The sequence below is a fragment of the Kryptolebias marmoratus genome, linkage group LG3 (assembly GCF_001649575.2).
Source record: "Kryptolebias marmoratus isolate JLee-2015 linkage group LG3, ASM164957v2, whole genome shotgun sequence".
NCBI lineage: Eukaryota > Metazoa > Chordata > Actinopteri > Cyprinodontiformes > Rivulidae > Kryptolebias > Kryptolebias marmoratus.
In genome coordinates this window covers 7569036-7584386 of record NC_051432.1, presented here as the reverse complement: position 1 = coordinate 7584386, position 15351 = coordinate 7569036, and the positions used below count along the sequence as shown (strand labels likewise).

The 15351-nt window shown below is 40.9% G+C and overlaps 1 protein-coding gene across 5 annotated transcripts in view; it reads right to left on the bottom strand.

Annotated features, from left to right (window-relative positions):
* adgrl3.1 (adhesion G protein-coupled receptor L3.1) overlaps positions 1-15351 on the bottom strand; it is a 170903-nt gene that overhangs the window by 53108 nt on the left and 102444 nt on the right. For all 5 annotated transcript variants that reach the window (XM_017425754.2, XM_017425752.2, XM_017425756.2 and 2 more), the window contains exons 8-11: positions 6588-7007; positions 5086-5189; positions 2662-2847; positions 998-1036 (exon numbers count right to left, since the gene is read on the bottom strand). In XM_017425754.2, coding sequence (XP_017281243.1) covers positions 998-1036; positions 2662-2847; positions 5086-5189; positions 6588-7007 — 749 coding nt within the window. The remainder of the gene's footprint in view (positions 1-997; positions 1037-2661; positions 2848-5085; positions 5190-6587; positions 7008-15351) is intronic.

Genomic DNA, 15351 nt, shown 5'->3' with positions numbered 1-15351 from the left:
AATATATTTATATATTTGTGACATGTTCATGAATGTGTGCATGCGTGTGTGTCAGCTTGCATATAAGCCATGTTCTATGATGTGACATTGCTGACTGGTGCTGACGTTAAGACTTTTCAGGGGAGTGTGGAAAAAGAGCCTGCATCAGGAGAAAAAGAGCAACCCCATCTACTGTGTGTGCGCGCGCATGTGTGTGTCTCAGATTGTGTGTGTGTGTATGTGCAGACAGCGAAAACTCTGCAGTCTATCCACCACACATAGATGAGGATGCTGGGCCCCCTTTGATCGTCTGAATAGTGATTTTAGCTGACCAGAAATGTGCCTAAAAAGATGTTAGATTTCCTGTTAGCACTCGTGGCATCGACACAAACAAACATCAATACGAGCCGACCAAAAAGGACAATTAACGCTGAGCCACAAACACAAGCTGGTGTTATTTTTAACACGCTGAGGCTGTGATCAAGCTGTATGCAACAAAGTAACCGCCATATTCAGGTTCTCCCCCCCCTTCTGAAACAGCAACAGAGAGGGTTTTTCAGTAAACAGAGATGGATAACCTGTCATTAGCTTCCAGGCAAACCTGTTTACAATTTTGCAGACATAATGGCAAAATAGGTGAGCTGTTATTGATATTGATCAAGGTCTCTTGTCAGTACCAGTGGTTCTGAATGTGAAGAAAAGCAAAATTGCAAGCAAGAGAACTTAAACAAACCCATTAAGGGGACTCAAATTTGACACCGTGATTACGGTGATGCTGATGCAGACTGTTAATCAGAACCAGAGCAGACCCTCAAAGGGTTGGACAGCCGCAGCATCAAATCAGTTTTTGATGCTGTGGCATCTTAATACACAGAAACACACAGAAGCTTGGCTCGGCAAAATACATGCGTAGCATTAAACAAAAGCAAAGAACACACACACAAAAAAAGAAAAACCACAAACACACATGGGATAATGGTGTGGCAAAGCAATCAACCAAACCAGGAAGAGGAAATACCTGTGTGAAAAACCTGCAGGACCTTTCTCTCTTCTGAAGCTGCAAATTCAAACAGTTCAGCTGTTAGCAATGTAACACCTCTCATTTACACACATGCACATTTCAGTGGCCTTTGTGTATTGTAATCCTCCCTCCCCTTTCTTCATTCTTCCACATTGACTCAGTCCCTGCATCTACTGTCAAGTGAATTTATGGCATTAATTACAAAGCCACTCGTTCGTTTTTTCAATTTCCCCACAGAATTTACCTTTATAGATTAGTACATCGCTCAATTAGATAAATATAATTAGGATTTTATTAAAATCAGGAGGAATGTTTTAATTCCAAGGCTTTTGTTTTGGTCAGTAGCAAAACACAGATTGCAATAAGTTATTTTACCAGAATTTTGTGCAGATTGTATTTATTTTTTCAAAGAGTTACACCATCATTTACGGGAAGAAGAAGGGGTGTAAAATTCATTGTGAAGCTAAAGGAAGTAAAGACTGTAACACGGCATTGTAAACACGGCACCAAATGTGTTCATCTACACAAAAACACCAAGAACGACCCAAAACAATGTAGTAACTATGCCAGGCCTGTATGTGGCGCTGCAACACTGCTAAAAAAGTTTTGAACAAAAACAGGAAACAGGGTGTGGAGCATGTGCACAAGGCTCGCACGCTGGGTGTGAGAAATGTAAACGCCAAACCTAAAACGCCTTTTACGTGTGGACGCAAGGCTGAAACGATAAAAAGCACGAGCACATTCACAAAACGCTGCTCCAGTGTGGACAACCTCTGATGGGTGATAAAGCTGAATAAAAATACACCAAATTTAAATTCAGTCTGCCACTGCTAACCTCAGAAGAGGCACTCAACGAATAGTCCATGGCTGTAGTCACGGGAGAAATCAACATTGCAGAATTTAAGATCTGTCCCTTAAACACAAGTAGGTGGTTCGTCCTGACATATTGGCTCCTTTAATGGATCAGATTCTTCATCCAATCACCTGCTTAGTACATTTTAAAAGTCACTGCCCTTTATCCGAACAGGTTCCACGTAATTTCTAGATGATTCTGTGCAACAAACGACCAGCCGAGTCGGGCTCATCTGTCAGGAAGTCGCGAGCTGTCTGACTAACTCCTGCCAGATATCCACTTAAACACGGTTCCAGTTAATGTAATTCTGCAGCGGGACTCGATCCTGATTGTCAACAACATCTAAAAAGCTGCAGCTCACAAACCCGGAGTTCATTAAATGATTGATGACGTAAAATCTGTCCCTGGGTCGTCGCTGTCTGTTATAATATTAACTGAAACAGTTTTATTCAATTTTGGCCCCGATCTGAAAGGAGTTGACCAACCCTGCCAAAGACTAAAAGCAGTTATCTATCTCCAGAAAGGCAAAACTTGTTACAAAGAGCCACACGCGGAGGAGGATGAAAAAGGAAAATCTTAAAGCAGCTATTTATCATGTGGAAATCTACATTGTTATCTTTGCTTCTTTATCAAACTCTGCACAAAGACGATTTTTTTTAACCCCTTGAGATTGAGCGTGAGACAGAAACAAAGAAACATACTATTTATCTTGTGTGAACGCTAAGCATGTGAATACTGATCCTTGTAGAGAAATCTTTGTTTCACTCTCTCATTCGTTATACACCCCTGCTTCTTTAGGCAGCAGTACCTTAGTGAGGCTGCGGGCAGCGCTGTCTTTGCCTCCGGGGGTGAGGTTCCTGAGCTGGACATCCAACAGTTCCACTAGTTGGGCCATGGCACGCACCGTGGATGGCACATCGCCAGGACGCAGAAGGCCTTTGGTCTGCTCTGCCAGCTCCCTGGCCACAATCGCTGCCGTCTCGCCTGAGCGAAGCTGCGAGCAAAAAAAAGAGGATGGCAGCGGAGGAGGAAGGCACAGAGTAGCACAAAGATGGATGGAGGTTTGGAGAAAAAGAAAAGAGTTGGACAAGGTGAGAAGTAAAGGGAAAGTTTGCAAAAGGAGAACAATATGAATCTGGACCCTGGTCCACCATTTGAAAACCTTTAATATGGCTGACAGCTCCATGTTTTCAGTATGGAGGATATGTCAGCCACAAAAATAAAACCAATGACATGTAAAGTTAGCAGCAAAGCTCATCTCATTTCAGTGCAACATTCTAAAAGCTCTTGGCATTAACATGAATGTTATGCTGACACTGTCCACCATTAGGAAGGGCTTCAAGACAGAAATGGTTCAGAGGTGTCCACCCACATACCAGTCTGATGAGGTTTGATGGCATCTTTTTGGAGCAAACATCTCACTGTACCAATCACATGAATTTATTGCAAGCATCTAACACCAGTCATCATCCTCACCCTGCCTGGTCCAAGATGTGTGTGTCGGTGTGCATGAGGAGAACCTGCAGCATGAAACACTTAACAGGTCGTTATAGTGTTGTGGCTAATCGGTGGAGGTGTCACTACTTCTGTGGATGGCTGTGGTCTCCCTCAACCTGGCAGTTTCCCTACAATCCAAACGTCGGGGCAAAATACATCAGCTGCAAGTTAAAATAATGAGCTACATTTAGATTTTTGGGTGTCTTCCAAATTCTCAAAGAAACAAATAAAGCATTGCCAAAACAAATCGCTAATCAGAGAAACATTTTTTGGTAAAAGTGATCTGAAAAAACGTTTCTTTTTTTTTTTTTGAAATGCTGTGTTCTAAAAAAAAAAAGACATTTAAAAAAATAAATCAAATTCAAATCTAAAAATTGGCATTTGATCAAAACTGAGAATTACCAGAAAAGTATGTGAATTTTAGGGGGATTTTGATAAGTTCCGCTTTTTTGTCCCTCATTTGAGAAACAGGTATAAAGTCTGTGCAGTAACACTGCCAAGACTGTTTATTCCAGCCATTTGCCCTGCACTGAATACTGCAACAAGCATTTATCATAGCATTGGTGCTGTGGACATTATTCTCAGGCAAACGCTAGGACGAGACAAAAGCACCACACTAGACACTGAGTTCTGAAGTTTGATCCCAAATTGTGGGGCACTGGCATACTGCACCTCACACCAAACCATGCACAGACTGTAGTTAAACCTCATTTAGCCCTAAAACAGGATGCCAGGATCTCAGACTTTAAGATGAAGGCAGTCAGGGACATACATTCAGTAGGTAGTCGCTAGGAGTTTTATTCAGGCAGCATCAAAGTCGAGGAACTAGGAAAGAAGCTGCCCAAGTAATGGGAAGGAGCATCCCTCACTGGAGACCTGGGAGAGCAATAGGCAGAAGAGCGGGATCCCAGGTACCAAAGAATAAGCCAGAACCACTGTTACTACACAAACATTCTCAACATAGTCAAAATTTATCATCTCGGTGCTCCTTCAGACCCATGGCTGAGGACCTTCATAAACCATTCAACTGGTAGGAGCAGCATGCCCGGCTCACAATTTACTATTGGTATTGCAGCCAATAGTTTCTGTTTTGTCAATGAAATGTTCCCCTGATGGTTTGTACAGCGTATTGTTGAAGGATTATTTTGATGATGTTAGGGGGAAAGTTCCCACTTTCACCAGGAATAAACCAACAAAGGAAGCTCGCTGTACAACATGAAGAATAAGCATAGATCACGTGGTTCTCTGATGTGAGCTGAACGGGCTCTATAAATATAAAAACTATGGTTTAAGGTTCAATAAATGTAGTCTGCTAAATGAAGAAGTCAGTTCAGAAAGATGAGAAAAACATTTTCGGCTTAGCTGTTACCCTTCAGGGCCACTATACTTTTTATACCAAAACTATCTTAGAGAATCAAACAGTGTTTCTCTCCTTGAACCGATGAGGAACATTAGCATTTCATCATCTGGTTGACCTTTTGTCATAATAACCCACTGTGAATACATGACCTTATTAGACATTTCCACTTCCTTAAAGCTATGAATGTCAGAACTAAAACATGACTTCGGGGTTAAAGAATGAAGATGGATGCGAGGCCTAACTCTTTCCCTGTGGCTAACGCTTCTTCATGGGTGAGAAAAACTGCTCCAGGGATACACACACACACACACGCACACCCCTCTAAACCAGGGCTCACCGGGAGCTACGATAGCCATGAGCAGCATTCAGACTTACTTTCTGCATGATGTGGTTGACCCAGGGTGACGTGCAGTTGCTGAGGTCAGGGCCTTGGGGATCCCAGTAGCTCACATGGGCCACGCATACGAACGTAGCCACTCCTGCAAGACAAGCCGAGCAAACAGGGTGAGACGAGCCTGACATTCACCAGGAGACAGGAAGACTCTGGTGCCGCTCGGCATTTTGAGTTTGCACTGTTTGCCTGTGTGAGCAGGGAGGAAATTAGAAAACTTGTTCCTTGAATGTGTGTTGTGAGATTTTTCCACAATGCTCCTCTGCAGCTAATTAAAAAAAAGAGGACGAATACATGGTGTTTAAATATTTATCATTTTTCTGTTTTTGTGCGTATTTGTTGGCGTTTGTATATACGTTTTTGGAGAAGAGCACTGCAATCGTACGGTCTAATTTCTGCTGCATTTGCATATGTATTTAATTACTGTAATGTTATTTTTAAATGGAAATGTTTTCATCTTTGCGAGTGTATCATCCTCAGCATGATTACGAATGTTTACTGCAGTGTGCCAAGTAGAAGAATGCAGTTAATAAGAGCTTGAGAACCAACGCAGAAGAACAACAGAACTGACAGGACAATTTTAGTGTGAATGCTGAGTCAGCATTTACATTATTATTTTCTTGTTTGTAGTTTCTTCTGTATGTATTTTTGCAATTAAACTACTTCTTTGTGCTTTGTGCTGTTTTAACTGTTGAAATATCAAAACGTTCAGCTTGATCAGGAATGGTGTGCTTACAAGGACTCTTCTCATAAACGTATATTGAGATTGCTTCAGTTCCCTCAAAACATCATTCTCTTTTAAATTCACTTCATACTCAAACAGCATGCTTGCTTTATTTTTGTCTTCTTGGTTTGCTAATTTTGACCTTTAGTGACTATTTTGCCTCTCTTATCTCTTAGCTACAGTTTTGCTGATCTTAGGGTTACGCCGCTCCCTTTTTTTCCCCTAATTTTAGCTTTTAGCTACAATTTCGCTAAATTTAGTTATTTGGTACTGTTTGGCTAATTTTAGCTTTTAGCTGTTGTTTTTGCTAATATTTTCTTTCAGATATAATGGGTAAATTGTCGCTACTGCTTTGCTGATTTTAGATTTTAGCTACAGATAAACTACTTAAAGATTTAAGCAGGAGTTTAGTCAATTTTAGCTTCTTTATGGTTTTACTGGCTTTCACGTTTTACTACTGCTCTGCTAATTTTAGCTTTTTGTTGTTCTGCTCAATTTAGCGTGTGCTCTGCTCGTCTTAGAATATTTATTAATTGTTTGAGTGCATGTTGGGATCGTTTCAGCTCTCATTTTGCTCATTTTGAATTCTGTTTTGCTTGTTTTAACTTCAGCAACTCAGTTTCAGCTGCTTTAGCAAATTGCAGAAGTCATTCAGCACTCGGCAATCACCCTGCATTTGTTCAGAAAATGCTCCCTTTAAAAGTGTAACTGGTCACGTTCAGTAGCCCCTGTGTTATCTTCCTAACTCTGCACCTTCCTTACCCAGCGTGCCGACAGGACAGGGCTGTTTGGCTGTCTGGCCCTGCTGTGTCCTTGGCCACGATATGTCAGCTGTTACCCTCGGGCTGCAGAAGTCCTGGGGAGGCAGGGCAGGAGGCTGCGGAGCCGCTGGAGGGACCTGCACAGGCGGGCTTCGTCCACCTTTCTGATTGGTGTCGGGAATCTGATTGGTGTCAGAAGACGAGCCTCCGGCAGGAACCAGGATGGGCTGGCGGACAGTGGTGGTGGTCCTGTAGCGCTGGCCCGGGGAGGTGGTGAGGAGGGGCCTCGGGGTGGTGTAGTAGGGAGGAGATCGGGTGGTGGTGGCGCGGCTGGTTGAAGAGGAGGAGGAACCTCCTCCTCCCATCGAACCCCCTCCTGACCCTCCTCGGTTTGGTGGGAGCATGGGAGGTGGACGGTAATCTGAAGAAGAAAAAAAAAAAAAATACTGATTAATTAGTTTCTAAAGTGCAATGAAAAGAATACAGAATTGTGCAAATTTGTGTTTTTCAACCTGAATTAAGTGTTTCTTTTTGTTTATGAGCCTAGGATTTCCAGATTAGGTTTTAAAATTTAAAACGACACGATTACCGGCAATTAGGTAATCATTTCTATTATTGCCCTGGAACAAAAGAAAGGCAGAGAATGTAACTGCCTCTGCCTGCAATCAACACAAACCAAGATGGCTGCCACAGCTAATCAAATTAGAAATCACAAAAACTGTATTTAACTCAGTCAGTTTTACAGATATTAAGCTAAAATTTGGTGTGGTAATAGCTGAGAATTATCCACAACACATTCCCAGCCTTAACAGATTCTGTGAGGTCTTTGTTCAAAACTTTGACCTTAACTGTTGGAGTCCACCTTGTCTGCCTGTTAGCAAAATATCTTATAATCCACTGGATGGGCTTTAATGAAACTTTAGTGCTAAGAGATCAGTCGGGATCCGCAGTATCAACCACCCATGACGATATTTTCAAGATTTGACCAAAAAGGCTTACTTTCCACCAGTTTTCATGATAAGAGTCTCTCAGCTGGAAACCTCTGACATGAAAGGTAGCAGGTTATATGGATTCCTTTAAGGAATGCTAAGTCTTTAATGATGTAAACAGTGACTCTACAAGCAAAAATGAAAATGGTCCAGGCACAAACACATTTGCAGGCATTGATTAAACAGCTCTAAAATGCTGTGACAGTGAGTATCTCGTGTTTCTGAAGACTTTCAAATGTAACTGTTTCATCTTTTATCACTGCTGCCACACGTCAGATCCTTGGGAGGTTTTTCATCACTTCTGAGTGTGTGACATTTCTTTAACTTCTGTGAACAATAATACAGCGGAAAACGTGCAAAGACGTGCAAGCTAAAATAGGTGGCACTCACTTCCAAGCTGAAATAAATTTAAAAAAAACGGTCCTAAATGGGAGCAATAATTGTCCTGCAAAAGATTCCCAGTTTGTAAGAGACCAGAGCACAGCAGTGGTTCTTGCAGACTAACTTGTAGGGGAAAAATAAATAAATAAATCAGTGTCCTGCATGATTCATGACATAATGACATCACAAGAGGCAGGAAGGCTACTTTATTGTCAATATTTCATCGTATTCACACTGACTGTGTTTAAGGGAGAACTAGGAAGAATGACAGGATAAGAGAAAGGGAAGAAAGACTAACAGCGGACATGTTTGTCAGGTGTAGATAACCTTTTGTTTATTTCTCACATTTGTTCTTTTCATTTGCATGAAGTTGAATCAGAAAGCTTTGCACAGGTGGAACCTGTGTTCCAGCTCATTAAAGCTATAGCTCTGATTGTTTGAAGTGGGTTTATGAACAATTATTATCTTACTCGTTATAGATTGCTCTTTGAATTACCTCAATTTGGAGAAATGGAGTTTAACTCTGACTGGATTAGTCAGCTAATGGCTTATTCAAAGGTGGTCAAGAGCAAAGTAGACGGACGCTATAATAAAACTACTTCAGTCGGAATAAATTCGATGGTTACTTTCAAGTGCAAGTATCAACAGCAGCAGCTAGCTGTAGCATCTCAGGTGCAGTTAAGAACACTTCCAGTAGGAACGCTTTAGTACTTCTGCTGGAATAATCCATAGACTGTATATATCTAAATCTCTGACTTGAAGCTAAAAGAAGAATGAGATCAATAAGTTTTAAGTCTCGGCCCCTTCACATAAATAAACACAGCATTGCTCTATATAAAAAAAGATAATAATTTAATAATAAAATACATGAATTTCACTCAGAAAAAATTGCTGCAAAAATATGACATTAGTAAACTAAGTTTAAAATTGTAAGATTTTTTCTGTCCTATAAAAGTCGCTCTGGGGAAACTTACTATTTCATAGACTTTACTTTTACCAATATTTTTTTTGACGACAAAGCTATGTCACAAATAAATATGACAAAAAAAAATTAACGGAGACATACGGTTTGTTTAGAAGGGTACACAAAAACAAGCAGGCATACAAACAACTGTAGCTTCTCTAAATCACTCAGCTATTAGAGCAGAAACTCTCACAGGCTTGAGTTACTGAAAGTATTTTTCAACAAATTCATTACAACCTGCTGCACCTAATCAGAAAAACTGACCCCGGCTCGATCATGAAGCCCTTTCACAAAGTCTTTTCAGGTGTCAAAACTTTAGCCATTAGTTTCAGCCAGAAGATATATATAAATTAAAAAAAAAAGGTAACATAAAGTTACCTTTCACAGCTTAAAGTCTAGCCTGATGTTAAAATGATTGATTTTTTGATTTTCAGCGAAGGCGGAAAGTATATGCGCTTGTTTTCTTCCTGATCCGCCTTGGGCTATAATATATACAGGTGGTCATTGCTGCTGCAGCTTTACAGATTTGTCAACTCTCGGTGGAGTTTGTCGGGAGAAAAAAAAAAAAAGGAAAAAACTGTAATTGTAAGAATTTGACCATTATAGCTCATTATAGCTTGGCGTATAGTTGTGCAATGGGTCAATAGAAGTTTTCCTGAAATTGTATATAAAGTGTACAGTGAGCTGTTAGGGTATAATTAGAGGCAACAACAAGAACTAAACCTGAAGGGATTGGATTTCCACAAGGCATGCTTTAGGGTGTTCGCACAGAACTTTCTTTCTCCTGCGGTGTTTTGAGCAATTTATATCTTTTTTAAAGTCTCTTTTTTTTCATCTTGTTGCACATTTGTTCCTTTGAGGGTGACGGGAAGGTGTGAGAGTGGAGAATAAAGTGTGAAGGTGCTAAGAAAGAGCGGCCGTTCATATCATTTTGCGTGAAAGGAAAAAAACCCGTCCTGTGGATTTTAAGGTTTCGTTAAAGACGCCGTACGCTTCCCACCGTCTTTCCTGTCCTCCTCCATCTTTCCGTCTGCCCGCTTGACTGACAGCCGCGTAACATCCCGTACGTTCTGTTCCCCACCGCAGCTCAATGGAGTGTTTCTGTACCTAAACTGTGCTGCTCCCCCAATCCCGAAATCTCTGCTGCCCTGCCTCGTGCATTCTCCGAGGAACACTGCCATCAATCATCCGTGGCAGCCGCGGCCTAGCTGTCAATCTGCCTGTGTTTGTGTGAGCGTGTGTACTTACGAAACAGACGCCCGCGTGTGCCTATCTGGACTCAAATGGGAAGCTCCATTAGGGGCCCTGCCACAACAATAGAAGAGTAATGGTGTGTGTATGTGTGTGTGTGTGTGCCTGAGGTTGATGTCTGCTGTCATTTGAGTACAGGCCAGAAAACACAGCGGCTGGCAGCTTACCGGCGAGGTAACAAAAAAATGTCTGAAAGCATCACAGGCAAAGGTCCACAGCACTTCACTGCCAGTGAATCTCTGTCTTCCTTTCCCTCCCTTCTTTCTCTCCTCTTCTCTGACACTTTTCACTGTACTTCTTGCTGTTGTTGTCGCACGCTCACGACTCTCGTTTCCGTTCTGACATGCTCTTTGTTCTGCCAATATCAAATTACATATTCATCTACACCATCTTTTATGTCCTGTGCCGTTATTTTGTCATCCGTTTTTCTTGCTCTTTTGCAGCACTTTATCTCGCGATGTGATGAATTCATCACTCGCATCTCTCAAGGCTGTAGGGAACTACAGGAGCATGACATAACAGGTTCATGAAACATTTATGGAGAAGAAGGCGAGGTTATACTTGTGGGGGCTGACATATCTGCCTGCATTTAAGTGTAGGAGGCCTTGGGTAAATGCCTTATGACAGCCTCAGCTAACTTAAATAATCTCCATTTTTTTCCCCCCAAAAAATGATGGCAACAAAACAAGTAAAGAAGTACAAGAAGTGCTGAATTATATCTATATTTTGCACACATCTGTGGGTGAACTATCCTCATAATTCTGCTTCATTTACTAGATTTACTATCTTCACATTCCAGGAGTGGGAAGAGAAATTTACGACCCTGCAAAAATGTAAAATTATTTTAAAATTTTTCTTCTTTTTATAAAAAAGCCCTAGCGCATTGCTGCATTTTATTTTGGCTTCCTGCCCTGAGAACAAGTTCCCACAGCAGCATAAACAGCCCTGACTCGGGTCAAGGAATAAGTTTGAGGTTATTTTTTATTTTTTTGTAAATGTTACTTGTTACAGCATTAATTACAGTATATGTTTAGCACATATGACAAAATAAAAACATAAAATAAACAGTCCTCAGTCAACTGGAAGGTTGGTGGTTTGCAGTGGTGGGCCGTCAGGGCCTGCAAGGCCTTCTCTGCTGGCCTAACAAATATCTGAATAATTATTATTCAGATAATAATAATTATTCAGATAATAATAATTATTCAGATAATAATCTGAATAATTATTATTCAGATATTTGTTATTCAATAATAATTCCAAATGGTCGGTCTGCTTCCTTTCATAGCCTTTCCCTTGGTTGCGCTGTTTCCAGGCATGGATTTTTATATTAAAGCATTCAACCAATCACATTTCAGCAATCATTTGTTGCCAGGGTCAAAGAAATCTGCCTGGAGGCCTTCACAATCAGTTCTGCGGGCCCTGTAGTATAAAATAAGTGTCAACCAAGCTGTTTCTTCAACCAATCAGATATTGAGTTGGCTACACCAGGGCCCTCTAGCAGGCGTACGGTGACGTCAGCACATTCGTACTCTTTGATTGGATAGTCAGAGAGCGTACTAGCCAGACCTAGCAAACCGTATTTGTGAGCTGCACGAGCAAAAATATATAGTTGTGTTGATTTGATCGCTGTTTTGTCAACCCAAAATGGCTGAAGGAGGAGAAGAAATGGATTTGGTTGCAGATTTATTATCAAAGCCATTTTCAAGACGGACTTTTCAAGAAAAGCTGGACATCATTAAGAAAGGTCGGTCAACTCCGACCTTATGCGAAACTTATGCCAGAAATACGACAGGGCAGGCTCGACTTTCAGCATTAGCTTCGATGGCCATAGAAAAGGACTTCTTGATGGAACTGAAACGCACGGCTAATCTGTACGACAGAGTAATTGAAGTATTCTTGAGGAAAGAAAGGAGGATGGATTTTGTGTTCAAGTAAAGACATTTTTGGTGAGTGAAATGTTGCTATTTTATATTTTATAAATGATGGTATGGGGTGGGTTGTGCGAGCGCCCTGTGTATAGAGCCTACAGTCCTCGCTGCAAGCAGCCCCAGTTTAAATCCCCGCGTCGGACGGCCCTTTACTGCGTGTCATTTTCTCTATCTCTAATTCCGGTTTCCTGTCTCTCTTCATCTGTCCTGTCCAGTAAAAGGCATAAAAAGCCCCCCCCCCAAAAAAAAAGCTTTAAAAATAAATAAACAATATTACAATTTTATGAGGTTGTTAATAATGCTTTTTTTTTACGTGTGTCGTAGCTGAAGCTGCAGTAGGAGATTTGTGCACCCCGGGTTTGTTTCTTCAGTAAATGCATTTATTCTGGCTAAACGAGTTATCTATCTGCGATGCAACAACTCCTGATACTGCATTTCTGCATAAAAAGATGTTTTTTATAGCCTTGAAATTGTTATTGAGGGTGGATTGATTCAGACGGAGCTCTACTGAAGGCCTAGGTGTGAATTGCACGGCCCGCCACTGGTGGTTTGATTATTCATTCTCCATGCTGAAATGTACTTGGCCAAGACAGTCCACTAAGTGATCTGTAAATGTGTGTACAGTATGTACAAAAAAAAGTACTTATTGAAGTTGCTGCCTTTCCAAAACAGGAAATGCTGTCGGAATTTGTGTGTGAATGACAAAATGTGGCTTGTAGTGTGACATAAGTCAAGTTTATATAAAAGTAATTATTCTTTTAGAATAATAAAAAAACAGCTGTGATGCTGATGTAACTGTACAGCAGTAAACTATTTGATCACAGTAGTATATTAAAGCTGAATCATACTAAGTTATTTGTCAATGGAGGAGGAAAGCTTCGTGATACGACTGAGAAAAGCAGAACAAAAACAATCCTTCTCTAACACAAACACCAGACTTAGCTTTTACAACAATATAAAACTAAAGCCACTCTGAGAGAACAGAAAAATGAACAACAAATGTCTAAATATTTTATTTGACTGGACTGACACCTAATTCGATTCAGTTCAATTCCGTTTTCCTCCTTTTTGATTTGGTAAAAGCTTCTCTTTGCAAAGTGATACAGACTTTTTCAAACAATAAATAAATAATAAAGTAATGAACAAAATCCTCACAATATTTTCTCTCGTATCGATTGGGTTAATGTGTCCTAAAACAAATACCTGTAAGCACAATTTGTGAACGGCTGCCAACTGCCATGTGTTTGTCTCCTAAAAGAAACGGCCGAAGTGACTGAAAACAGGCTAACAATGGCGACGTCCACGGAAGAGCCATTAGGGATCAAGAAGTCAGACAGTTTTTGATGTATTGGTATTTAAGCAAAGATATATTGAGTAAAGCATGGAGGTGTGACTCAAGCTTCCATGTAGGTTTTAGTGGATTAAGCCGAGTGCTTTGTTTACATTTAATGCGTACCTGCATTCCAGAATTAGATATCAATATATCTGGAAAACTACTTGAGTAAACCAATTCAAAATAAACTTTAAATTTAGTTCAACTTCATTAAACTTATTTCAATTCAGTTAGATTTGATTTAGGTCAGTTCAATTGAGTTTGATTATCAATTCAATTAAAATCAGTTTAATTTGATTTGATTTAATTTTATTCTGTTCTAACATAGCCTAGTCCTGTCCAGCCACCCTAATCTATTCTATTCTATTCTCCTGAACCAAGAAGGGAAAAGTGAAACCATGGCAACCAAGCAGTAAACTTGTTCCTGAAGACGTCACCTGTCACCACAGTGGAGGGGCCACATCAATGCCGTCATCTAACATGCAGCTGAGACTGTGTGAATGTGTGAATGTGTGTGTGTGCATGTGTGTGTGTGTGTGTGTGTGTGAATATGGCTGTGTGGCAGTGTTTCTCTGTTTGGGTACGGCTGCCTGTCTCTGCCTTCGCTCTGTTGCCCAGAATGCTCCTGTTGACTCCTTGCTTGGTAAACAGAGGGATCATAAATCCACAGCAGAAAAAAAAAAAGAAGAACGGAAGGCAGGGGAGGAGAGAGGAGAGAGGAGAGGGAAAATAGGAACTTCTCCTGGCAAGTTTCTGTCAGAGAAACAACAGACAGGCAGCGGCAGAAGAAACGGAGGCAAAGGCGAGGGGGATTTGAAATAAGACAAAAGTTTGTTTGGAAGTGAGATGAAGTGTCAACTCTACTTCTTAATATGCATGACGATTATAACTTGCTTATGAGTTACTTCCTCCGTTCAGCTGCACACACACACACATATACATAAACCATCTCGAACAGCAGGGAGGGATGTATCCAGCAGGGTAATAGCAAAATGATAATCTGACTAGGGTTGGGGAAAAGGCACAAAGCTTTCTAGGCTAGATAGCAGCGCGCACACACACACTGAAAGGGGCTGCAAACTGTGATAACACACAACCCCTATGGCTGGAGTGAGCACACAAACTTACACACAAGTCTACAGGCACTTAGTGTTTTCGCACACTTGAACAGAAAAGCGCTCCTCGGTACACACACAGAGCTTGTGGCGAGTGGCTCAAGCCTGCTGATAAGACAGAATGCACTTCAAAGCAGTGATGCTTTAAGATAAAAAAAGAACAACCTCAACCAACAGAGCCTCCTTCAAAATGGCTGCTAGGCATCGGCCCATTCCACAGCTAATGTTTCACACACACGCCAACATGGCTGCTCAGCCTCGTTGGCCCGCCTGATGGTTTCATAATCATGCCGTCCCTCTGCTGTGAATGGAGACACCTGCAGCAAGTTTGACAATTCTATGCTGCTTTCCTAATCGTTCGAAGGCCCCGTGTTCAAAGCAAGAAGCTAATAGGACAACTATTTTCTATTGTTTTGTTCTGTCTTATGAGGAGTCAACATCGTATTTCTTAAAAGCAGAGACTGCTTTTTTTCGTGTCTTGATATATTTATGATAATTTTGTGGCGACGACTGGTATGAATACAAAAAAGTGGATCCAGGAAAATTATGTTTTTCAGAAGGTGAGTTGTAGCATGTCGCAAGTGGCTATTCATAACTGTTTTTTATGTTTGACGACAATGTACTGAAATTCTTTTTTTATAACCTTTGTGGGTTTTTTTTAATGTTTATAAGTTAAAATCTAAAAAAGTGCAGTAAATTTGTCATGCTGTGCCACCTCCGCTCTTTATTGTATCTACTTCCTGCGGTGCTTGGGGCTTTCCCTCCAACCTATTGTTCTGGCTCGGCCTGTTTACTTTGGCCTCT